Here is a 26,484-nt window from a genome sequence, read left to right as displayed (position 1 = left end):
AAATAACCGTTTTCCCCCTTTTCCCAGTCTCTCTAATTCAAATCATCAGCACTGACCCCTTCATTACATTTTATTCTGACCTTCACAGGGAAGTTTGCTTGAATTGCTCATTTGGGGGTTTCCTTTTCTTAGAAAATCTGATTGTATGAAGGCCAAGTTCTATTGACAAGGCCAAAGCAACTTTGAATATTTGCAGTGTCTTAAGCCAAACATCTCATGACAGGGCAGATAAGTCCCTGGAGCAGTCACAGATGAGTCATCCTTACCAATTCTCCCCGGCAGGGCATGGGAAAGAGGGCTTGCACCTTTCACTGAGTCCAAGATGCATGTTTTTCCACCTCTAAAATCAAGGTGCATTTCCCAATAGATCACATTACTAGTAATCTGAAATGAAGGCAGGGGTTCCGGAAAATGACCACATTGCCTCTGCCACCAGGAGCCACTGAGTTATAGAGTGTCTGCTTGAGATTCTTCTGGATATTTCTGACCATGCCAACGCAGAAAGCAAACCTGTACAAGCATGGCTGCCCTAGTGCCTACTCACAGTGGGAGGCGTTTTCCTCCTTCCACCTGGTATCAAGGTAGAAGCACACACATTCCCTTGTTCTCCCTTCCTGCCTGGTGGCTTTATTTCTCATTCACCCCCTTCATGAGGCTGTCCCAGCTTTGAGTGTAGGGTCACCTATTGGATTGTCCATCTTGGTACTTTCTTATTTTTTAGTACATAAGACAAAGTATTGCATATAATATTAGAAGTGATGATAGAATGAGAGATAGGGTTTTGAAGAAATGGTTTCATGGGATCAAAATCTCATTTCTCATCCTAAACTTCACACATCCTGACTATGTAGCTCACTGGGTATGTGAGCATAGTTGCTGACTAGCCTAACCTCCACCATGACTCCCGTTAATTCTAGGTCTTTAATATGACAAAGTCCTGCTGGTCCTGATCTTCTCCCACTGTGTCTACATCACACTGTTATTTCCTCCCTTCCTGCTTTCTCTTGACCATGCATTCTCAGCCTCTCATGCACCCTGGATAACAGCCCCAAAGGAACACTCCTCTCTCTCTCTCCCTGGTTTGCTTAGCTGATCTCAGCTCCAGTGCCACTGCCTCAGGAACACCTTCCCTGAAAAGCTCAAAACCCCATAGCAGGCTCGTGGTGGTGTGACTTCTTTCATAGCATATGTCGCTGCTATGATTCTGTATTTGCAGAAAGTTCTTAATTAATGTTGGACTTCTTCACCAGCTTTTGAACTTCGCCAAGACAGGGAATGTACCCATTTTCACTCAATATTGTACCCCAGTGCCAAGCAGCATGGCTGGTAGTGGGTAGGTGCCATTTGTAAAGAGATGGATGGCAGAGTCTGGTTGTAACCTGCCCCACAAGTGGAGTGTAAATTCCTGCAACCTGGGGCAGTGTAAATTTCTGTAGAACAGAAAGAGCAGCAGACTCACCACTGACAGCTCCCATCACTGTACTACTGCCACCTTTGACAAACTGCCTTCTCTCTGCTTCCTTTATCTCCAGATGGGGAATGACATTTACCCTGGCCATCTGAGGGGGGCATTTAGTAATACTGTGAGGCCCTTTGAAATTGTACAACATGTTCCCCTCTCCCAGGCTTTTAGAACAATGATGGGCCCATACTCCATGCTCAGGCTATATGAACTAGGTCACTGGCCCCTCCTCTGGGAAAAAAGGGAAGACATTACAGTCCCTGGGCAAGGTGCTCCAAGTGTGGGGTCAAGAACCACTTCCTGATCTTAATACCCAACCTCTCAAAAAACCCTCATGAAGTTTTTTATGCCCTAGGTACACCAGAAAAGGAAACTTCTTGTTGAGGCTGGAGGCCTGAGCCAGAGCTAGGGAGATGGAGAAGGACTTCCCCTTATTCCTGCTCTGCAGGCTGATCTTTGAACAGTGACAGGACAGGACAGACCAATGAGCTGTGCCTTATATGACACACTTCTTGGGATGATGTGACAGTTTGAAGCATCCCACCTACCCTTGGCAGAATACTTGGAGTTGCTTACTTTTTTGCTGGAATCTTAACTTTACTCATAAGATGACTAATGACAGCAAAGCCTTACTACTTCTTCCCAGGTATGGCATCCCAGAGTCAGTCATCCTGGTTTTCTGTTTATTCTGCATCAAATAGCTATGAATGACCTGAGTAAGTCACTTTCTTTCTTTGACTCTGTTTCTACATCAGGTACATGGAAATAGCAGTAACAACAATAATCATACCACCCACCTTCCTTTCTCACAGAGTTCTTCTGAGGATCAAATGGAGTCATAGACAAAAGTGCTTGGTAAGTGAAAAGTCGATGCAAATTAAAGGTACTATTTTCTTAGCTTTTTAACTCCCTTCTTCTGGAGCAGGAAAAGCCCCAAGCTGATTTACGGTAATCCCTAGTTAACACAAATATTACCTAAGAACTGACATCTAAAAGGCTTAGAGGCAGGAAGTGAGATGTGAACAAATTCATTATTGCAGATCAATGATCAAGCAGCCTCCAGGGTCAGCCACCCTCCCTCTAGAGAAGGGCTTACAGACGGACAGGTTTTCGCATTTGTGTTAACAGGTTGGCTGCCCTACGAGTGCCCTCCCAGAAAATCAGGTTGTCGAAGGAAGGTACAGAATCAATAACTAGCTAACACACTGTGACCCTAGATTCTGCGAAGTGGGTAAAAGACTATGCTACTGAGACACGTAGGATAATTCCGGTTGATCTCCGAGATGGGAATGTGCTTCTGCAAACCATCTAGGATGCATTACTGACTGGCTTCTGGGGTTCAGGGCTTCAAGCCGGCCAAAACTTCCTTGCTGCTCAATCTGTTGAGCATCTCCACAAGGGACTCGCTGGCATCCCAGTCGAACACAGAATCTAGGCCATCTGTGCGCCCACTCTCCACCTGGAAGCTGCCCACCAGTTCCTGGATCCACTGGAGATCTGCTGAGAGCTCCTGCCTCAGAGCCTCAAACTGTGTCTGCAGCTGGTCCAACTTCCTGGCTGTGCTCCCAAGCCTGGACCCTGTGGCCTGGAGGTCTTCTTGCAGGAGCTTCTTCAAGGACTCAACCTTGCGGAACTCATACCTGAGCTGGGATAGGTCATGCCGGGTCCTCTCGCTCTCCCCTCGGTACCAAGCCTCCTTCTCATTGTAGATGGAGACCAGGGTCTCCACATCATCCTGGATAGTGTCATGAGTGCCTGCTAGGGCACGACATCCCTGGTCTACCTGAGCCACATCCTCTACCACGCGGGCAAAACGCTCAAAATTGACGTAGGTGTTGTTAGGGGGCATGCTTGAGTGGCATTTGAGAGTGTACTCTCTCAGGCGCTTGGTCTTCAGCTGGCTGGGCTCTGTCTTCTGCTGCTCTGGGGCTCTGACTTCTCCTTTGGACTGGTGAGTGTTTAGACAGAAGAGCCAGAGTTAATTTGATGCCTGCTCCAAGGCAGTCTGAGGTGCAGGTGGAAGACACACGTGCGACCTCTTTGGCATTCACCACATGCAGGAGGAGAAGACCTGGGGTGGATGGATACCCCCAAAGACTATGAGGAAGGTTAAGGAACATAGTGCCACTTCAAGTAAGCTGCCTGCTTACTTCAGGGCAGGGTGGTCATTAGTCATTAGAGAGGGCTCCACACGCGTAGCATTTAAGGGGAGCTGGCACAGACAAGCAGGCGACAGCCAGGGCTCTGCAGGCATCCACTCAGAGGCTGGAACACACGAGGCCATGGCTGACAGAGGGAGGAGGTGAGACCGCTCCCCTCAGGACTAGTTGGCTCCAGAAGCTTGGATAACACTGCATGCTGAGCGGGGAGGCATCACAAGAAACTCTCTAGCTCTGTGCTCTGAACCCACCCTGAACCAGGAGGGCTGATGGTCTTCCCTATCATTCAACTAAAAGAAGACTTGAACACTCCAGCCCTCCCCTCCACTGTCCACCTTCCAGAGGTCTCTAGCTCCTGATCATCCTGACCAGCATTCTCACTTCACGATTCCGGTGAGTGGGGAGTCAGTGACCTCCCTGGGAGCACACATTTCATCAGCCAGTAGAACTAGTGCCAGTATCCCCACTCCTGATTCCTACCCTGTCAAGTGCTTCTCACTAGCATCTTACTGTGACTGGAGGACGTGACCCTCTGAAAAGACAGTAGCTGGAAGCCCCCATACCAAGCAGATTAAGCAGGGATTCATCTTGGTATCCCTAGTCTTTCCCACCCGGCCTCCGTCTTGAAGCCCCATGCTCTGAGGCTTCAAAGAGCCTGTTGAAGCCAAGTGGCTGGTATGAGTGACAGCCTTCTTTCTACACAGAGTCAAAGGAAGGAGATAAGATCTCAGAATTGAGGTTCTTAATCATTGCTGATCTCTAAGGTAGGGAACCCTGATTTCTGCTTTGAGGACCAAGGTGCTACATCCTCCAACTCATACTTTCTAAGAGAACCCCGAAGATAAAGGATTTCAACTGAGGCTTGTGGGAGTTATTTCATTGGTCACCTGAAACTGTGAAATACGAACTAAAACCTATAAAGCATATTTGTAGAAAACTTTCTGCCTGCTTCCACTCCCCTCCCTCCACCCATTAATTTTAATCTGTGTGGGAGGGGGAAAATGCTACAAGCGATGCTTCTGCATCTTGCTGCCCCAGCCAGCCTAGGAGACAGAGCAGGGACCTGCCTGCTCTCTGGAACTCATCACTGCACTTACTGTGATCCACGGGTGTCTGAGAGCCTCTTGGATTGTGAGCCGTTTCCTGTAATGAGAATCAGAAAACAGTGATGAGCCATAAGGACAGAAGCAGAGCGATAGCTGCACTCATACTCAGACCTGGGCTTTGGCATTCTTCGACCACTGCCACCAAAGCAGCAGTGAGATTTGATGGAGAATGCAGTGACAGATGAGGAGCTGGCTGCAATCCAGAGAAAGTGTTCCTGGCGGACCTCCGATAGGGAAACCCTAAGGCCCCAAAGTTGCAGGGCTACCACCACATATAGCAGAGTCATAAATGCTGTGTTGAACTTCCAGCTTTCCACCTTCGGGCTGTTTCTTTATTTGCCTCCCAGATCCCTTCTCTCCCCTTCCCTGCTCTGTAGCTAGTTAGGTATCCTAGAACTGCCCTCAGGTGAGGAAATCTGGCCCCCGCACTTTAAAAGATCTCATGCTGGACCTCTCAGAAGTTTGTGGGACCAAGAAGATATGACAGCATTTGAATTGTTTTCTCAAGCTTTTTCTGCTTTCTTTTCCTGCTGAAATGTGAACGTGTGTGTGTGTGTGTGTGTGTGTGTCCTTGTGCTTTGACTTTGCCCTATATAGGCTCTGCTCTGAGTACCTTCCTCCTTACAGTTCCCTGAGCATCTCTCCCTTTGACCCCCACAGCTCATTCTGGGTGCCGAAAAGGGAGTAGGATTAGTGTGTCTCAAGCCCCCCATTGTTCTGACCCCTCTGAGTCTGCCTTCCCCCCACTGCCACGGGAACTGGCTTGAAAACTGCCACTCTCCTTGTCAATTCCTAGTTCCAGATGCCTCTAGGACAAACCACACAGAATAATAAGCCCAACAGAAACCCAGGCTGACTTTGAAAGACATACACACACACACACACACACACACACACACACACACATGTTCTTCACATTTCAGCAGGAAAAGCAAGCAGAAAAACTTGAGAAAACAATACAAATGCTAAGTCACAGCCAGTGCACACTTCTCAGCTCTGCCCAGATGACTATGGTGTTGATGACAGCCACAGCAGGACAGCGACAGACTGACCCATCTATGGGAGAGGCGGTGTGAGAAGGCAAGTACCTGAGAAGGCTTTGTCTGTTCTCTTACCCGGTCTCTTTAACTAGAAGCTTCCGAATGAAGTCCTTGGCCAGTTCACTGGTTTGACTGAAGAATTCCTCATCAAAGTCGTAACTCACAGCTGTGATATTTGCCAGTGTTTCCTGCTTCGTGTCTCCCAGGAAAGGGGATGCTCCACTTAGGCTGAGCACACAAGAAGGAACATATGACAAAGTGGGGAATGGATTTGGGGGTTCCTGACTTGCATTGTGTGGGGGGCCCAAAGGTTCCTAGCAACAGCTTGCCCTCTCTGGGCAGCCAATCAGCAGCCTTTTCAACTGAGTCCAGTTTAACACACTTTATGGAGCTACTACTAACGATCTGTCAGAGAAAATGTGCCTTTAAGGACTCAAAAGAGGAGGGAACAGAAACATGGCGACACGGCTCATCAAAGGAAAATACAACAGGAGACTAGGCAAAGGACTGGGGGAGCACAAGAGAGAGGGAAAGCCCCCTGAAGGCTTCCTGACAGTGCTGATATTTGCACCAATGGTGTCTTGAAAAATGAAGAGGCTGCCAGCAGTCAGAGAAGGAGCTGGAAGGTCTTCTGGGCTAAGGAAGCAGCCTGAGCAAAGTGTGGGAAGCATGGAAATTGATAGCCATTGTGACCAGAAGGTTCTTAGAGGTTTCCCTGGAAGATCTGTCCAGGATGTGTTATTCAAATAGTGTCTCCTACATTTACTGTCTTGTGATGCATATTCCAGTGTCATAAAGGATACCTCTGACCCAAGAGATGCTACTGTCCCAGAAGTCACTGTGCCCAGCCCTTATCCCTGCACTCCCTGCCTCAATTGATGATGATATTTCACAAATGTACGCAAACTCAAAACTCAGGGGTCATCTCTGACTTCTTTCCATTACCTAGAAACATCTAAATGGCCAAAAAGTTTTGCTGGTTCCATTTACTAAATATTTCTCTGTCATTGCTTAAGCATAACAGCACCAAGGTGTACTGGAAAAGAAATTTAATTTTTCAATTCAGGGTTTGAATCTCAGCTCTGTCACATATTGGCTGTGTGAAGTGAGGTAAGATACTCAACTTCTCTGAGCTGCAGTTCCTTATCTGTACAACAAAGAAAATAAAAGCCTCTACTTTATATGATTACTGTGAAAACTAAATAAATGTAAAATGTTTCAGATAAGCCTGGCCCAAAAAAAGGGTTCTGGAATTGAAGGCCATTATTATTGTTGTTACTGAACACAAATAACCTTCCACATGCCCCATTTTCTGTAGGATCACCTCTAAACTCCTGAACAAGCCATAAAAGTTTAACCTGAGCTAGTGGACCCAATGGGCACTCGTGGTTGAGGTTCTCTGTTGGAGCTCAAGGGGGCTGACCACCTAGGACAGACCTTTCAGTCCAAGCCCCACTGGAAGAGGCAGAGAACTGTTACAGGAGTGGAGAGAGAATGATGCCCTCAGCTACACGGCACTGGCGTCCCTTGTGCTTGCCCAGGGTGCTATGAAATAGCATTTTCCTTGTGGGTGGTGAGCAAAGTGGTTAGAAAGCACTAACGAAATGAACACCTACTAATCAGTCAAAAGTAAGCCAGAGCAGTGCTAGGAAATGTGGGTGTTGGCTGATTTAACCCCCACAGCACAGCTGTGGCAGGACATTTGTGATTTCCATTTTTCTGATGAGAAAAGCAGGCCCAGGGGTTAGTAACTGCCCAAGGCCACAGAGATGGAAAGTGACAGATCTACTACATACAGAGCTAGACAGGAAATCTCTGCTTGAGCAACTTAGTACTTGAGGGACAGGAAGGAAAGGCTCTGGGGAATGAGGAGAGAGAATGTGAGAGCTAGGGAAAGGAAGGGGAAAGGGCAGGATGTATGAGGACACGGAGCTGCAGAGCTGTCCCAGGCCTGAGTGAAAGCTGACATTCTCACAGGAAACCTCTGTCTGGGTGGGGCTGAGAGGTGGGTGCTCAGCAATGGCAGGGGAGCAGATGCAGGTTGAGCGGGACGGAGGGCTGGGTCATTGCCCAACCTCATCCCCAGGTGATGAGTTTAGTTTCAAGTTTGTTGTGCAGATCTAACACATCTGTTTTTATTTACTTATTTTTTGTGTGGATGCTCCAGAACTGTCTGTCTGCCTGCTTCTTTCCCATTTTCCCCACCTCCTCAGATTTAAATAGGGTCAGCACCCCAGGCATACTTACAGGATGTAGGTGATGACACCTATGCTCCTGTAAAATAAAGAACAGTCAAATCAAGACTCTAATCCCAGACCAGCAAGAGACTCCCCACATGGTTCTCAGGGGGAGTGATGTGCCTCTCTACCCCAGTCCTCTCTTCAGCAGCAGCGGGGGTCACATAAGGAGCCATCAAGCTCTGGACACTTGAGTATAAGGTCCCAGATTTGAAATCAGACTCCTATACTTGTAGGCTGAGATTAGGGCAAGTTCCTATCACCTGCAAGCCTCTCTCTCCTCATAAAATGAGGAAAGCGATAACTACCTTACAGGACTGCTGGGAAGACTTCAGAAAACTGGTAATCAAGGTGCTCAACCAATTCTAAAGCATGTTCAAATGAAACAAGTCCTGTCAGTGCAGAATCACTCACTGAGATATCCGCAGGTCCAACAAAGTGCCTAGAACATAAGAGGCTCTTTGCGAGAACTTGACCAGCTGACTAACTGAGTTATGCTACTAGTATCTTTCTCATGGCCTTGGCAGGCCTCAGGGGTGAGATGCACCTCCAGCTTACCTCTCCCTGTGTTCTCTGCCTCAGTCACCATTCTAACTATTCTCAGATCGCGGCTACAGATCCAGGCTCAGACCAGCTGCCCAGGCCACAGGTTTAGCACATATGGAGCATCCAGAGGCTCTGACAGAGTCTCTCATGGTCAAAGGGGATGTCAGCTGGAGGAAGGGTAAGAGGCCTCCTGCCTTAGAAGGATCCCTAGGCCACCTGGTCACCTATACCACTTACCACATGTCAGCCTCCAGTCCCAGTGGCTCATAATTCACGATTTCCGGAGCTGAAAGAAGCCATGTTGAAGAGTCAGCAGGAATATGAAAATAATAAGAGATGGTTGTAGGGAACTGACATCTCAAATGTCCTATCCTAAATCCTCACTAAGGAAAATCATAGCAACAGATGGAGGTAAAATAGGTCTAAGAATTTTGAGGAAGAAAGTTGCCTATTATCCTGCAGAACCATTTTACAAAGAGATTTTGGTTGTAAGAAGAAGGAAACCACAGAGAAAAAGAAAAGGAGGGTGGGGAAAGAAGATGAAACAAGAGGACATGGGCCAGGAGATAAGGTGAAAGCCAGTAAAGTTAGTGCTTATATGGATGATGATATAATGGAGATGAAAAGAAAGTGTAGAGTCTAGTTTAAAAGTTGGTACCTTCTACCCGAGGGGTGGGGGGGGACATTCTTGGGGACCACTGAAATGATGAAGGGTATCCAGGGGAAGATAGGGTGACCAGGAGAGGGTACAGAGTCTAGGTGAGAAGAGAAGAGGACCAAATGCTGTAGATGTCAAGTTGATGAGCACATGAAGGTGAGTGTTGAATTCTTACTCATTGTGAGTAAGAAGTGCCTGAGGGGAAAAGGAGCTAAGTGTGTAAACAATTTTTTTAAAAGCTTGGTGATAAAATGGAGGAGAAAGAGAGGGTAGAGGCTATGGAAGGGAGCAGGATTGAGCTTGTTTAACCACTAACAGAAAAAGACAAAACCATGGGAAAGGCTGTGTTCATCTAGATCAATATCAAATGGTTGCCCACCATCCCACCTCTCCCTACTTTCCTACTTTTCCCTACTTGAAAACATTCTTCTGACTTGCTTTATTTTTAATTTTATAAAAATGTGTCACTGCATGCGATGTGCATTACTTCTCCCCGTCCCCCACTACACTCAACATGATCCTTCTAACATTAAATATTTATCCATAATCTTTCTTTTTCACTACTATATAATAGTCCATTAGTAATGTGTCACTTAACCATAGGGCTACACAGCATAACTTCTTGGGACTACGTAAGTCTTATATGCAGTCCATTATTTAAAATGTCTTAAGTGAGGCAAAACAGCCTACTAATATTCAGCTATTCCTCTCAGCAATCATTTGGATGGTTTTCATGTCTTCAACTACTGGAACACATCACTATGAACTTTTCTGTATATATCCGCTAAGACACAGGTAAAAGACATTCCTTAAGACAATGACATAGAGTGTGGTCCATAGATAGCTTGCAGAGATTGGGAGCAAGCACTCAGAGACTCATAGCAATGTGACTCTGGTGACATTTGAACAGTGATGGTTCTTCTATGAATTTATTTATTTATTTATTTATTTTTGTCTTTTTAAAGAAGCAGCTCAGCACCAACTAAAGAATTTTTTTAAAAACTCTTTCACCAAATAGTTTGAGAAGCACAACTCACTTTCCAGTGTTTTATCTGCTTGATTAAAATATTTGCTCATTTCTGTCCTCTATGTGCTTCTGTCTGTCCATTGTGTATGTACTTTCCTTCTTTCCTATCTTTTTTAAATTGATTTTTCCTTTGTTTTATTTTTGCTTTTCCCCAACTTCATATTTTTTTTTAAGATTTATTTATTTGTACATACAGAACTGGGGTACAGGCCAGAGGCTCAGGGGCGGCGAGAGGCTTCACCAGAGACAGAGTGGGGCGCAGAACAGGCAGATCCATGAAGTACACTGCTGAGGGGAGCAGCGGGCCGGTCAGGAGAGGTCTGCCACGCCATGTGGTCACCTCCGGGGCAGGCGGGGATGGAACTCATGCTGAAGTGGCTTTAGCTTCTCAGTGCTGTGCTTTAACCCGCTGCGCCACCAGGGAGGGCCCCCAACTTCATATTTTTAATGGCCATCTTTGAGACTTTCCTATGGGTAACTAACAAGTTCTTTTTCTTTTTCTTTTTTTTTTTGAGATTTATTTATATATACACACAGAAGTAGGGTACAGGCCAGAGGTGCGGGTGAGAGATTTTACCAGAGACAGAGTGGGGAGCAGAACAGGAAAATCAACTGAAATACAAGACTGAGGGGGAACAGCAGGAAAAACAGGAGAATCTGCTGTGCCATGTGGGTCAGCTCCCTGCCCGGGGATTGAACTCCTGTGGAGGCAACTACAGCTAGCTTCACAGTGCTGTGCATTAATTCATTGTGCCACCAGGGAGGGCTCTGGGGAACTAACAAGGTCTAATACAACATAACTAACAAGTTTTGATACAATCCAACATTCTAACCCTCTTCTAACAACACACTAAGTAAGGTGTGTTCTGTTTTCTAAGCAGAACTGTTAGACTTTCATTTTTTTTAACCCTCTTTTCGTGTCCTTGCTCTCATATTCCTGTGTCTTGTATTTTTTCAACTCGGCCTCCCAACTCTTTGATTCTTTCTTCAGCTATGTGAAATCTGCTACTTAACTCAATCATTGGGTTTTAAATTTTCATGAGTATATATTGAATTTTTTAACATTCTATTTGGTTCTTATCAAAATTTACTTGCTCACTTTTTTGATAGCCTCTTGTTGCTTACTCATTCTTGTGATTCTACTTTTATTTTTTTCTTACATGCCATTTGTTTCATAGTTAGCATCTGAAAATTTCAATACCTCAGTCCCTGAGCATCTAGGTCTTGCTAGCCTCTGACTAAATGCTGGTATATTCCCTAGCCATGAACAACGTCCCCCATCAAACATTCTTTCTGCTCACAGCTCCAGTTCTAAGTTCATTTCATTGTCTTTTGGGGCATAGAACATGTGGTGCTGAAGGAGTTAGTACCCTTAAATTTTTCTCTTATTTCCAATGAGATCATAATGTATCAAAAGGGATTTAAAAAAAAAAAAGAATACAGTTTTGTAGAGGGAGAGCATTTCAGAAGACTGAGTCACACTCCTTGAAGCTGACACACATTTTACTCTGAGCCTCAGGTTGAAACTTCAAAGGAATGGTAAGAGTAGGGGGTAAGTGGTTATAAATTGTTCTCAGGGAATCTCAGGGAGAAGAAGGTCTCATAATTTGGACAGGGGCTTAAAGAAGCTAGCCCATATATGTATAAGGTATAAGGTATAAATGCCGTAGGCAGGAGCCAGGTTATACTGGCTGGCAAGAGTCAACTCTGTGCATCTCCTGAACTCTGAACTCAGTGACAAGATGTTGGAAAGGTTGAAACTGGCAAGTGGTATAAGTTAGGGTTTTATTTTGTTTTGATATCCAGTTGCTAGACATTTACATTAAAACCCCACCACTGGGTTTTAAATATCTGTGCGTATATATTGAATTTTTTAACATTCTATCTGGTTCTTTTCAAAATTTACTTGCTCGTTTTTTGATAGCCTCTTGTTGCTTACTCATTCTTGTAATTCTACTTTTTATTTTCATACATGCCATCTATTTTATAGTTAACATCTGAGAATTTCAACACCTTAGTCCCTAGCGTACCACTAGGCAAAACCCTCTACAGCCGTGTGAGTATGTGGACTCTCTATCCTCTTCCCTTCCTCCCTCCTCCTCACCTCACCTAATTTATAGTGAATGATGTTTTGGGAGAGCTGAACCCAACCAGAGAGGGTACCACTGAACCTGGAATGTGTTCCTTCTCTGTTCTGGCTCCTTTTCTTCCCACCTTCAGATTCCTCTCCCACTCACAACATCAGTATTGTGCCCCTCACTGACTCCCAATTAATCCCAGAGCCTTCACCAGAGTGGATCTCTTATCTGAATAGTATTCCAAAGCTATGCACATCATTCATTTTACAATGAATCCTATCCTGTCTTATGATACCTCATTCACTGTGGCCCTGTGTTTCTAGTTGAACTACTTATTATTTAATGTTTTAATAATAAGAAGTTGTATAAACTTAAATAAACAAACATACACTTTTACCACATGCGAATGGTGGCAGTGACTGCTTTCTTGGACAAAGTTTGAAATAGATGTTCAAGTTGATTCTGTCACCAACTGATTGTGGGACCTTGGGTGTGTCATTATGAATGCGGCTCCTACCATCACTGTGTCCCTAGTACTTAAAATCTGTTGTACAGTAAGTAAAGAAAAACCCTTGGGTGTTCTTACTAAAATCCTCCAATTCTGGGCCCTCCCTGGTGGCGCAAGGGGTTTAGGATGCAGCACTGCAAGCTAGCAGCTTCAGTGCGACTTTGATCCCCCACCTCCACCCCAGGTGACCACATGGTATGGCAGACCTCTCCTGACACCCTCTGCTCCCCTCAGCAATGTCCTTGCTCAGTCTGCCTGTTCTGCTCCCCACTCTCTCTCTGGTGAAGCCTCTCATCAGGCTTGTACCCCAGCTCGTATGAATAAATAAATCTTTTTTTAAAAAAAAATCCTCCAATTCCACATTTTTTAAACCAGACCAGATGATCTGAAAAGATCCTTCCAGCACTTTTATTTGGGGCTCACAGGGGGCAAGATCTTCTTAAAGAGACAGTGCAATGCAAAGAACACAGACTTTGATGATGGGTGTGTTAGTCTTTGAACCTCAGCTCTACCACCTACTGGTTGTTTTGCCTTGAACGAGGTACTTGATAGAGAAAATAATTAAATCTGCTCGCGAGGTCATTTGAGGATTAACTATGACAATGTAGAGCACTCAGCACAGTACCAGACACATAGCATTGTTACCCTGTCCTGGTCCATGGGCTTCTGTGGTGTCATTCCAGAGTGGTTACAGAGCTGGTATGTATGGCCTGAAGATTCACCAAAGATGGTGGTCTGATACATTCTTTCTTTCATTTCTATTAGATTGTGGTTAGCCCCAGGTTTTGAAGAGGGGATGCCCTCCCTTCCTCTCTGATATCCAACCCCAGAGCAAAGAGATGATAGTTTTCAACCTCATTCCTTTCCCCTCTACAGGCCTCTTTCTTTCTGACTCCCAACCTGTGGCCCAAGCCTCATGAGGAGATTCTGGGGCCTGGGCCAAGGGTGCAAGAAACAGAGGGAAGAGAGAGCTGCCAGGCCCCACTAGAGCTGGCCCCTGTGCAAGAATAAAGGTCAGGAGCACAAGAGCGGCTAGTGGGTGGATCTGGCATCTGGCAGATGATATCTTTTTTTCCTTTTCAGGAAATCAAAAGCTACTCCACAAAAGCTAAGTTTATGGAATGCAAAAGGGTAAGGTAATTTTAAATCTTTACAATTTACAATAATCTTTACAGTCTTTACAATCAACTCAGTTTAGAGCAGGATGTGGGGTCAATTCTGGCAAGGTAAACTGCAAAGTCCTGAGGCACAGCCTGGCCTCTTCCTGCCCTTCTGGGGGCTAAAAGACAGAGGGCTGTGTCCTCACCCAGAGGCCCAGCATGACATTCTTTCCCCAACCATTAAGTCTCCAGGAGATCTCGAAGGCTTCGTCTTTCAGTCCAGAGGCCATGGTGCCAGAACCAGAATTTGTTCCTGGGATTTCTCTACTTTTTGAGCCCAGATTCTTAGCTGAGAGAAAAATAGGCCCAAAACTCACCAACAAATTCCGGTGTCCCAAAAATGCTCTTAAATTCAACTCCGTCTTCTATTTCATGAGCCAGACCAAAGTCAATCAGCTTGATGTGTGGAATGGGAATATCCTTGTCTAACAACATAATGTTTTCTGGCTGGAGAACAAAAACAAAAAACACACAAAAAAAGGATGGTAATTAAAGCCCTGTTTTGTGTTTTTGCTTGAGGGTTAGGGTGGGCCTTGGTGTTCTTTTTTAGGAAACTAAAACAGCATAAATTCTTTCATGTTTTTGTGTCCTCAGTCTTCTCATGTGAACTCAAAAACAGGCACAGGGCTGGGGACAAGACCCAGGCTTTAGTAAATCTTTTTCTAACAACAGAACTGGACACATTGGCCCTAACCCCCTTTCTGTCTCCAAACAGCAGAGCCCTGTAATGCAGTACCTATCTTTTCCCAACTGCTGAATGGATCTAGTGAGATACTTGCAGCATTTCCTGTAGACAAACTGCAGGCTATGTGAGCACCATGGAGTGGGGGTGGTGCAGCTTAGGCTGGGTTTACACTTGGCTTATTGACCTTGGTCTTCCTGACCACTTCTTTCCCCTGGCTGCCTAGTTTCCTGTTGACAACCTGCCCCTCCTCTAGACTAATGGTGTGCTTCATAATTCTCTATATGTTTAATTACATTTGACCTTTAGCATGACACAGGAAAAAGCGCACCTGACTTCCAGGGAAAATATCAGCTGCCCAGGCTATTTCCAGCCTGACCAATAGCTGCCAGGTCTGACTCAACAACACAGGTGTGTGATGGTGGGGGGACAGCTCTGCCCTGGCCTCACTTACCCTATGCTGCTGTTAAGGGGTGGAGTCCCAGTAAAACCAGAATACAAAATAGACAAATAGGTTCCCCTAATTCACCTTTCTCTTCCATTTTCCACCAGGACTGTCCTAGGCTGAATTCAAGGTGGAACTTCCTGACAACATGCAACCACAAAAAACGTGTACACAAGTGTCTACAGTGTGACAGTCTCGATGTGGATATGACTGATGAACAAATAAACTGAATGTGAGTCAGCCATGCTGTGGAATACTATTCGGTCATGAAAAAGAATGAAGGCAAAATAAGAAAAGAATAAAGTGCTGGCATGCTCAAGTATGGATGAATCTTAAGAACATGCGAGGTGAAAACAATTAGTCACAAAATATTACATATTATATGGCTCCATTTATATGAGTTGTCTTGATAGGTAATTCCATAGAAACAAAGATAAGTAGCTACCTCAGACTGAGGAATTGGATAGTGACTTCTATAGCTACAGCATTTCTTTTTGAGGTGATAAAATTTTTCTACAATTATAAAATTGGTGCTAGTTTACAACTTTGTAAATTGTACATTTTCAATAGGTCAGTTGCATATTATGTGACATCTCAATAAAACAAATTAATTCATATATACAGATAGACAGAAATAAATAAATGTTATGTGTATTTAAGAAAACCAAATGGCCTTGTTTCTCAAAGCACTAAAGAATTTTGCCATTTGCACCCTTGCTCACATCATTTGCTTTACTTGGAAAGCCTTCTACTCAATCTCTGCCTGCTGAGTCCCAGCCTGGGCTTCAATATCTGACTCAAAGCACACATCCTTGAAACCTTTTCTAGCCAGCCCTGAGTCCCCCACTCCCACCAGAAGTCAGCTCTCCTATGTCACTCTGTGCTTACAAATGAACTTTTTATTTTGTGGCACTGGTCTCAGCACCCCTTGTCTACCAGTTCTTGTTGTCTCTGTCATAACTCCTCTACTAGACCCTCACCTGGAAGGACTTCTTTGCTTCTTCGCCTGCAGTGCAGAGCACAGAGGCTAGTAGACTGAAAGTAACCCTACTTGTTAGCTGAACAATTCTGAATTTGGACCGAAGATAGTCCAGGTCTCCTTGAAGTTTCTGACTTCACATCACAGTGGCTGGAAACTTTCACTTAAATGAAATGACTGGGGCCTCTTTTATTTTTTCTTTTTTTTTTTAAATAAAAAATTCCTTTTCCTTTTGCATTTCTAAGTGTGTTTATTCTTTTCCCTTTGGAGATTTTTTCAACTTTATTTTGAAAAATTGGCAAAGTCCTTTCCCAAGGAGTTATATTCTTAGGCTCTGCAGAAGGGAGAGTAAGGATGAGAGAAGGTCAAGAGACAACACCCAGGTGGGAGGCCCCACTTCAGGGTTTCAAGCCCAGTCCTAGTGTCACTGCCCATTGGACCCTAAGTGTCCTCACACCCTGTACAGCAAGCTTCATCTTTCCTATTGGCCTCTATCTCCCAAACAGGCATCTTTTCTTCCTTCCATTCCACCCCCTTCTTCAGTCACCCTATTGAGAATTGCTCATTTCCTCCAAGGAATGGCCCTAAGCTTATCTCTAGGGTGAAGGAGCCAGGGCTGGGATCTTCCTGACCATGAGTGTGTCAGGACCCAGACACCATCATCATAGAGCAAAGGTCGTGGGCACTGGAGTCAACAGAAGGGAACACACCAAAGCTATGGGGCAGAAGAGATGAGACCAGGGAAGGACAGGAAGGAAAAACAACTGGAGTGTTCTCAGGAAGCACACCCTGAGAGGGGAAAGGGATCCTTGCTTCACATCCTCTCACATCTGTGGCCCATACTCTGGGCAAATAGCCTCTGCACCAGCTTGTGAGAAACTCAGGGCAAGGCCATGTCCTCTTACTTTAGACCTACCTGTCCCCCCAAGTTCTTGTCTGCCCAAGAACTTAACACACAAGCAGTGACTTCTCCCTTGCTCTGGCCCTACTCCAAACTTGCCTAATTCCTGTTCTAATTTACATAAAAATAGTACCTCCTCCAGAAGGACACACACACCACCTCCCTAGTTCCCATAACATCCTGTTCCCCTATTGCAGTGTTTCTCCCACTGTCTCCAACAGCCTCCTACTTATCTGTCTCCCCTACTGTGTCTTGAGCTTCCTGAGGGCTTGTTTTCTGTCATCTCCCCAAAGCAGGGTAGAGAGCCTGACATCAACCAGCAACTAACCCGAGTGAAGGTCATTCACCCTAGTGGGCCCTGGAATGTGCAGGGCCCACAGCTAATTGATGAAGCACATGACACACACCATAGTTAACTGAACTACTTATCTGACAGATGTTATCATTCCTTTTTTTTTGAAATAGACTCAGGGATTTCAACCATTATCTGTCACACTCCAAAGCTGTGCTCCTAATCACTAGACTGAATGATTCCCCCTTCACTGCTTCTTCAAGGGCTCTGGGAATCCACCCGTGGAGAAATGCGAATGCTGTGTGAGCCTGGCAGCCTAACTCGGACACAGCTATTTTCCTGCCCTGGCACCTGCACCCCATCCCAGAATGTCTTTCTTAGAGTCATACTTTTACCCAAAGGAGTGGCCCTAAGCCCCACCCCTGAGCTAGTCCTCTCATGGTATCCAGAGGCTCAGAAAGGAGCTGTGGACTCTCCTGAGTTGGGCCATCTCATCTCAGTGAGACAACAGGCCTGGCAAAGAAGTCGCAAGGTGGACCTGGATAAGGTGATGTGGCCTGGGGGAAAGGCGACCCAAGGAGTAGGCAGCAAGAATGCTCTGCTGGGTGGTCAGGATCTGTATTCTTATCCCCACATCAGCACTCATAGACCAGATGTAGCTCCAGGCTCAGCTCTGCCCTGATGGGGAGTAAACGGAGGCCATGGGCTCCCTGCCACCAGGAAAGGTCTCCAGCTTCTTTCCCAGAGGACGTGGCCTTGCTCTGGATTTTAGTCCAGTCAGTGGATTCAAACCCTATATCTTTGGCTCCATCTGCTTTTACAAAGGCATCCTTCTTGCTACCCAACCTCCCTTAAGAACCTCTTGATACCCAGGCAGAGACTGACATCCACTAGCTTTTTAGCAAGGCAAGCAATGCACTAGTTCACAATGTGACCACTACAGCCATCCTCAGTGATAGGTTCTGTTACTACCCCTACTTCCCAAGAGGGGAAACCGAGGCTCAGAGGATTGAGAAATTTATCCATAATAGTTTGCCTTCTCATTTGGCAGAGTCAGGCTGGGCTGCCCACACATTCCAGCTGCAGCTCTTTCCACATCACCCAGTTTAGTTTTGTATCTTCAGAGATCCCACTGACAGTTAGAGAAAGCCTCAGTCACCTGCCTGATAGCTGGGGCCCCTGAGGCTGCACTGGCTGCTCCATGCTACCTTTCCAGCCTCACACCCCATCACTTGCCTGCAACCATCCCACACACCTTCTGGGTGGTATTAGCATATCCCAAACTACATCTCATAGCTCTAGCCTTTGCTTCAGCTCTTTCTCTCGACTAGAATGCCTTTCCTACTCTTCCTCCTTTTACTTTCCCTTACTTTTCCATGAGTCAACCCCTCCATACTAACAATTCTTATGAGCAAGAGGTCCTGATTTGTAGGCTGTCTCTCAGACTGTGATTCTACTTTTCTAAGTGGTGGCCTCCATGGAATGATTCTAATTGGTTTTAACTTTCCTGGCATCCCCAATGGTGACTTGCATCTGCATGCTTCATTAATATTTCCCATGAAATATGGGAAACTGAAAGAATTGAGAGACCCAGTGGTTCGTCCACTTCTGTCTATGAAGAGTCTTCACCACTAGGGGTGCTCAAGCACACTCCTCTCCAGGGGACTGTTTTCAAGCTGGGTCAGGAGGAAAAGGAGACTTGGGGGAGGGTTCTAAAGATTGGCCTGGTGACAGGCTAAGCAGCACTTCCCTGGAGGGTTTGGTGGAAGCTGTTTTGCTTTCCTCCTCCTGAGACCGGGCAGGGTGGTGACAAAAAAACCCAGGTGTGCGTATTGGGAAACTCCAGGTTCAGTTCAGCACTCAAGGCTTTATGATGAGTTTAAGCAGGCTCTCTCCTCTGGGCCTCAGTCCCTGACTCTAAAATAGATACTGATCATATCCAAGCCCTTTCAAATTTGAAGCTCAGCAATTACAAGCTCCCAAGCTGGCTGGGGACATTCCCATTGCTCTGGACCTCAAAGCAAGACATACAAGGTCTCTTAGGCCCAAGAAGGAAGGAAGGAAGAATGAACAGACTGCCCTCTGGAGTAGTACAAATCTAGCCACACTTCCAGCTCCTGGCATTCTCCTCCAGCTTTATTTACTTCAATCAAATACCTCACCCACACACCTGATGTCACCTCCAAAGAATGGCTAAGAGAGGGATCACATTTCCATAGGTGCTCTCTCTGCCCAGCCCAGGGCCAAGCAGCTACTGCCAGGGGGTGGACTGCCCCTGCCTGTCAAAACAACACACTCAGCTTAGCCCATCAGGCAGTCAGCTGTGGGAGGGAGCAATGTGCCCATCAGTAGATCTGGCCAGTGGCATCTTCTATGGTGCCAACCAGAAGGGTGGTCCCCAGCAGCCCAGTATACCATGTCTAGGAGCCCCTGCAAGGTGAAGGCAGCCATGGGGGGTGGCGGGGGGGTAGAGGGAATTATGTAATAAATTGCAAAATATCAGGGGTCAGAATCAGGCGGGCCTGGGTTTAAATCCCAGTTCTGTCACTAGACAAAGGCATTTGACCTCTTGGAGATTTGGTCTCCCACCTGTAAAATGGGCCACTTACCATAGCACAGAATTGTTCTAGGATTTAGTGCTGTCTCTGGTGGTGCAACAGGTTAAGGCACAGCACTACAAAGCTAGAGTAGCCACTGCAGCACGAGTTTGACCCCCTGGCCAGGGAGGTGACCCACATGACACAGCAGACCTCTTCTATCTCGACTGCTGCTTCCCTCAGTATTGTACTTCGTCACTCTGTCTGTTCTGCTCCCCACTCTGTCTCTGGTGAATCTTCTCACCTCCCTGCACCTCTGGCCTGTACCCCAGTTCTGTATGCAAAAATAAATCTTTAAAAAAAAAAAAGGAATTGTTCTAGGATTTAGAGAAATGGTACACATAAGAAGTGATGCCCAGTAAGATTTCAGAGAGTGATGGCTATATTTGTTCACTCCTTTCTGGGATGCAGCATTGAAAACAGTCATCCCTTGGAACTCTACCAAATCCCTGCCGAATCATCTGCACAGCATGAAAACATACCCTTTCACATACCCACCTCTCCCCCACTCAACTTCTGCTTCCCTGCCCCTCCTCTATTCACCCCCAGATGCACAATGTTAGGACTGTAAGAGACCTCAGATCATTTAATCTTTGCATGTTGCAGTGCAGAGAGATCAAGAAACTGCTCAAGTCATGGAGAAAGGAGCAGAGCCCAACATGGCTGATTACTGGCCCTGCCTCTTCCCCAGGTACCCACACGGCCTGTCAGTTGCCAGGTGAAGCTGCTCAGTTCAGCAGAGCAGGGGCCCAGGCAGGTCTGTGCTGTGGCGACACGGAAGCTGCCTATGAACTTTCACTAAAAATGTCAGGCATAGTTACAGATTGTTCAGAAAGTGCCCAGCAACCTGAGAAAGCAGGATCTCTCGTGCCAGGCCTCTGTGGGTCGGTTTCCACAGTTTCCACACATTCTCACCCTGGAGCTCTGTAGATGAAACCACAGACAGACCCTCCCTACAGGCTTCAGTGTAGCCCAGCCCAACATCCACCTCCATCATTCAAGGCCAGTTCACTCTCTGTCTCCTAGAGGAGGCAGAATGTGACAGGGCATACATGAATGGGTTCAATAGCAAATCATAAAGATAATCACAAAGATGATGGTACATCCCATCTTATCTGCCTTATTTGATTCTCTTAGTACTCTGTTGTTATTATTACAATGTATAGGTGAGGAACTTGAGGCTGACAAAGGTTCAGTAACTTGTTTGGTGTCACACTTCTGGTAAATGAGAAAACTGGATTTGAATCCAGGTACTAAGCTCTTAGTCATTATCTATATTGATTCCCAAAAGCAGGATGTACAAGAAATACATACGTGTGCACTGGTTCATTCACTCTTTTATCCAGGAAACAATTCCTGAGTACCTGAATATCACTAGCCTGCTTGGGTTCTAGGGATGGGAATGAGAGGCAAGTCTTCCTTGATAGGGCTTTGGTATTGTGAGGAGAGAACAAGTAAGGATGTTGCTTATAGCACAGTAGATTGGAAGAGGCAATTCAGGGTTCATACAGGCCAGTGGGTGGACAGAACTAGTTATGTGTTGAGGAGGTGACAGAAGCCATTCTGGTGTAGATGTGCTGGAGTGGGTGGTGGTAAAGAGGGAGAGGAAGCTTGTTAAGAAGGGTGTTCCAGCAGACAAGGAAGTCTCATCTGAATACCCAGCCCAGCCATCCTTCTCCTGCCCCACACTCATGCAGCAATCTTGACCTGTAGCACCACCACCTACTGCCAAGAGCCCTGTGTATTGATATGTGTGTTTGCCCATCAGGTCACACACTTACTGCGGTCAGGGCCTTCTTCTCATGCTCTTTCTGTGTTCCTAACAGCAAAACCCATTGTACTTAAAAGTTTACAAGCATTCACACTCATCTTATTTGATTCTCATTCTCTGAGTAGTCACTGTCATCACTCCATTTTATAGATGAAGAAACTGAGGCTCATTGAGGTTAGGTGCTTGCCCAAGGTGCCCAAGGAGTTGAGATTCAAACTCAGGCTGGCCCCAAATGCTGTGCATTCTCTCCTTTCTCGCATTGCTTCCTTTCTTCTAACTGGTGCTTGAGTAGCTGCTGGGATCATCTCTGCCTGCTGGCAAGGTGGGCATTTCCATCTCTGCTCTGTACCTCATCAGCTTGCTGTCTCAGCTCTATGTTTTCCCACAAAACCCATAGCTGTGGCTTAGGGAAGGGTTCCAACTCAGTTGCACTTGGATTTGTTAAACCACAGCCTTTGGTCACTCACTCAGGAGGCTGCTGCATGGCTCTGACCTCCTGCTGCCCTGCCCGGGAAAGCAGGAAAGAAAGCCACTACTCACTTTGTCTCTGGGCTCTTGAGGGGTAGAAGGAGGAAAACAACAACTCATTTGCAAGGCCATTCCAGGACCAGTGGCATTCAGTAATACCAGCTTTATGACATGATAACTAGTTTTTGCCACGGTCTTCCTGCACATCAGCTTATGAGGTCCTCATGGCCACCCAGTTGGGGATAGCTTAAGCTCCCATGTACCCAGCAAGGAATCTGGACCTGGAGCTAGTCACTTGGAGTCCCACGCTGTGCTGAGAGTCCCCATCTGAACTAGTTGGTCATCAGAATCCCCTGGATACTACGTGGAAAATACCAAACTGAAAAAATCAATTCACTGGAGCTAAGGGTCCAGAATCAATTTTATAAAGCAAGTTCTCCAAGAAGTCAAAATCAGGCAGTACCCAAATGTTTGGAAACCAGTATTAAAGAGGGGCCCTGTTATTTAAGAGAGACAGTTTTAAATCGCACTTTTGCCTTGTACTAGGGTCACTTGTGTGACCCTGGCAAGTCATTTACCTCTCTGAGCCCTGTGTCCCTCATCTGCAAAATGGGCATATTAATATGGATGAGCTTAGGCAGTAGCCCAACAAAGCCGTAGGCATTCTCTAGAAACTTCCACTTTTTGCAAATGGGCATGACACTCCCTCACAGATGTTAAGTGGATAAAATGACTAAACACTCAGAGAAGAGACTGCTCAATACATCCTGGCTGCCATTATTATAATTATACCACAGTCAACCGGAATAGAGCTTTATCCTGTTTACGAAATGCATTCACCTTCAGGATATCAGAGAAGCAGGGTGTGTGTGTTAGAGCTGAGTCTGCTCATTCATAAGAGCTGACTATAACATTTGCAGAAGTTTTGTGAGCCTGTTGTTAGAGCTATTAAGAATATTATTTTAATATTAAAAAATAAATTGGATAATGAATTTACATTTAAAAATTATACTTAAAATGATCATTAAGACTTAAGACTACTTACTTCCTATTTTAAATTATAATTTAGTATTTCCTCTGCTTTTGAAGTTATCGATGCATTTCACCTCTGTATTGGGGAAACATTACATAATGGGGTATTACTGAATCCCTTTTCCCAACTCTCGTCAGTGACATCACATTGGTCTCTTGAAAGCAACCATGGCAGGTGGATTTACATCATAGAAACTGGAAGACACTACAAATCAGAACTTGAGTTACTGTCTTCCTGACTCCAAACTTAAGTTGTGATGGCAGTGATCACTTAGTGATACAGGTTAAACTTATTAAAACAGCACCATGTCTGTAGCCATTATTTTATAAATAGCATAAAAAATTGAGGAAACATTTTTCAACATTCAGAAACTATTATCCAATTCAGCAAAGGAGTCACTCAAGTCACTGGCAGATGAGTGAAGTGCCAACACACCTTTATTGTTTCATTTTCACCTTTCTTGTTAACTAAACAAAAAAATCAACTAATGCTGTTGTTGGTGTCACACTAATTTGTCAACTGCAGCATGGACTGGCTATTCATATAAGAGTTTGACCAAAGCCAAGGAATATGTTCTATGAGAACAAACAATTCCATGGAATTTACCATAAAAATTATTATTTTATTAATTTATAAATTACATGTTACAAACCTTTATATCAGTAAAGCAATTATAATAAATGTGTGTATATGTGTGCGTGTATGTACACATACACCTGGTTTCTGGCTCGCTTGTTATTACCAGAATAATACTGCATTGAACCTCAGTAAAATAGGTTTCTAATTGTGTTTCCAGATGAGAGAACTGAGATATGGAGAAATCTAATGACTTGTTCAAGTCCATACAACTAATAAGTGGTGGAGAGCCAGGTCTGAGTTCAGGTTTTCTTATGTACCTACTCTTCCCACCACCCCTCCTAGCTTTCAGAATGTGAGTCTTTCATTTTAATGGAGATTGCTGCAATAAGAGGGTTGATGGTGGAATTGTGGGTAGAACTTAAAAGATATTGTTTAAATACCTGATACTTTAGTAAAGGCCAGGCCAGAGTAGGGTTCTAGAGTGGAGGTTCTTTCCCTCTACTATTTAGCAAGAGACCTCTAGGTACTCAAGAAAGGGCAAGGCAATAAGCACAAAAGAAGAAGACACTTCATTTTTGTCTTAATTTCCTCATCTGTAAAATGGGGGTCGTGATGTCTGCTCTAACCCATGTCAACCTTGCACAGTACTCTGCTGCCCTGGTATGTGCCCCTTCAGCTGGATGTACAGCACCACTTCTTTCACCTTTGAATGATTCCAAGGCCGCCTCTTTCAGAGTCCCATTGGAAGAATGAGAAGAATAGGGGGAAATGTGGTCTAACAGGAAGATTTGTTGAAATTCACAATTTTAGATTTTGCAGGGCCCTCTCTTTTTGATCCTTCACTCCACTCATGTGGGATAGGAAGGAAAGTCAATATGACCTCCACTATCAAAGCCAAGTAAGGTCAGAAATGTGACTGATATCATAGAGCAGAAGTGAGATTCAAAGGCAGGCTCAACCCCAACCCTTTCCTCTTTCCACTTCACCATGCGGCCTCCTGCTATATCTTGTAAGAATCAGCTGGTTGGCTGAAGGTTCTCCATTTCAAAGAATCTATATTCCAGCTCTTTCACTAATGACTCTCCCTCTCCATAGTTTAATTTTTGCTACATTTTGTTCTTTCCTCAACCATTTAGGAATTCAGTATCCTCAGTCCACTTCTCCCTGTTACCCTAGGTTATGGGAAGTTGGACATGATGAAGTGGCCAACATACATTCCTAGGGCTCCAGGCTCACAGCCTGAGCTCAGATGAGTGGCCCATGGACCACGCTCTGAGGCTCTGGCATAAACTAATCTTTGACATGAGTGTCCACCCTCAGAACACTCTAGAGGGTAAGGTAAGTCAGGAAAGACTTGTGTAAAAACAGCGAAGAAAACTACTTCACACCACTTGTGGGCTATGGTTAAAATTAAAGTGAAAAAAAAAAAGCAGGAGAGAAAATTGCGAAAGTAGTGTAGTTATAAGTACCTTAAAACACACACACCCCTATTCATAAAACTAGAGAAAACACATAAGATGTTAATACTGGTTCTTTTGATGTGAAGAGCTGTCTGTGGATAACTTCTTTGTATGTTTCTTCATTTCCTATGTGTTTTAATGTGTTTCCTTTTAAAACAACCATCAAGCTCGATTTTTTATTCTGTGCTTATATATATATATATATATTTTAAAGATTTATTTATTTGTGCATACAGAACTGGGGTACAGGCCAGAGGCTCAGGGACGGTGAGAGGCTTCACCAGAGACAGAGACAGAGTGGGGAACAGGGAACAGAACAGGCAGATCGATGAAGTACACTGCTGAGGGGAGCAGCAGGTGGGTCAGGAGAGGTCTGCCACACCATGGGTCACCTCCAGAGCAGGTGGGAATCGAACTCATGCCAAAGCAGCTTTAGATTCTCAGGGCTGTGCTTTAACCCGCTGCGCCACCAGGGAGGGCCCAATATATTTTTAATTTTTTTAGCGTTACATTTTTTTATTATAATAGTTTATTTTTACATCATTTTGTGCCTTTTCCCATCTCAGTTGTAATCCCCATGAACTTCCCATCACTAATTCACCCATGAGCCCCATCAAGCTTTATTTTAAAAAGAGCTCATGGGGTACTTTTAGTTTATCTCTTTCTCATATTCCTATCATAATCACCAAGTAGCCTACCCATCTTCTCTCCCATACCAGAAGAATTTTCTTTCTAAATCAGAAATGGAATCCTGTTTCTCCATGAATTTAAAGGTCTTCCATAAATTACTGTTAATTTGCTTAAGGGTGAAAATGCTACTATAGGTAAAGAAGAGCAAGCCTCAGTCTTTGGAGATGCATACTGAAGTGTCAGGATGGCCACTGTTATCTTTCAAAAAAAACCCAAACATTCAAAAAAGTACATATATACACACATTAACATCATGCATATGTGTGTGTGTGTATATACATAAATAATGCTTTTTATACAAATATGTATTTTTTCTTTTAGAGAGAAAGAGGCAAAGCAAATGTTGATTCAAGGGGAGGATATAATGGTGCCCATTTTATTCTTCTCCTAATTTATTCAAATGTTTTCATAATTTATTTTATTTTATTTTTTTTAGGGAAAAAATCCTTCCATGGCTGTTGACTGTCTATAAAACCTTTTCAGTTTGCCTGGTTCTTTCACAATTTAACTAGCTTAACAGTTAAAATTTCTTTGAATTCTCACTTCTCCTCCAAATCTTCAGGTTTTAGTATAGAAGTAAATGGCTGGTGTAAATTCTACTTTCAG

The 26,484-nt window shown here is 44.8% G+C and overlaps 1 protein-coding gene across 2 annotated transcripts in view; it reads right to left on the bottom strand.

Annotated features, from left to right (window-relative positions):
• The window catches only part of DAPK2 (death-associated protein kinase 2), a 107,279-nt gene that overhangs the window by 10,800 nt on the left and 69,995 nt on the right, over positions 1-26,484 (bottom strand). The window contains exons 5-10 of one of the 2 annotated variants that reach the window (XM_012728488.1): positions 14,299-14,428; positions 8,788-8,836; positions 8,015-8,041; positions 5,843-5,995; positions 4,719-4,764; positions 3,337-3,410 (exon numbers count right to left, since the gene is read on the bottom strand). In XM_012728488.1, coding sequence (XP_012583942.1) covers positions 3,337-3,410; positions 4,719-4,764; positions 5,843-5,995; positions 8,015-8,041; positions 8,788-8,836; positions 14,299-14,428 — 479 coding nt within the window. The remainder of the gene's footprint in view (positions 1-3,336; positions 3,411-4,718; positions 4,765-5,842; positions 5,996-8,014; positions 8,042-8,787; positions 8,837-14,298; positions 14,429-26,484) is intronic. The other variant, XM_012728487.1, reaches the window with a different exon arrangement.

This window comes from Condylura cristata, unplaced genomic scaffold (genome assembly GCF_000260355.1).
Source record: "Condylura cristata isolate star-nosed mole 26May11 unplaced genomic scaffold, ConCri1.0 scaffold00023, whole genome shotgun sequence".
In the NCBI taxonomy this organism is placed as follows: domain Eukaryota; kingdom Metazoa; phylum Chordata; class Mammalia; order Eulipotyphla; family Talpidae; genus Condylura; species Condylura cristata.
Note: the sequence above shows the minus strand (reverse complement) of the source record. Positions and strands in the feature narration are given on the sequence as shown.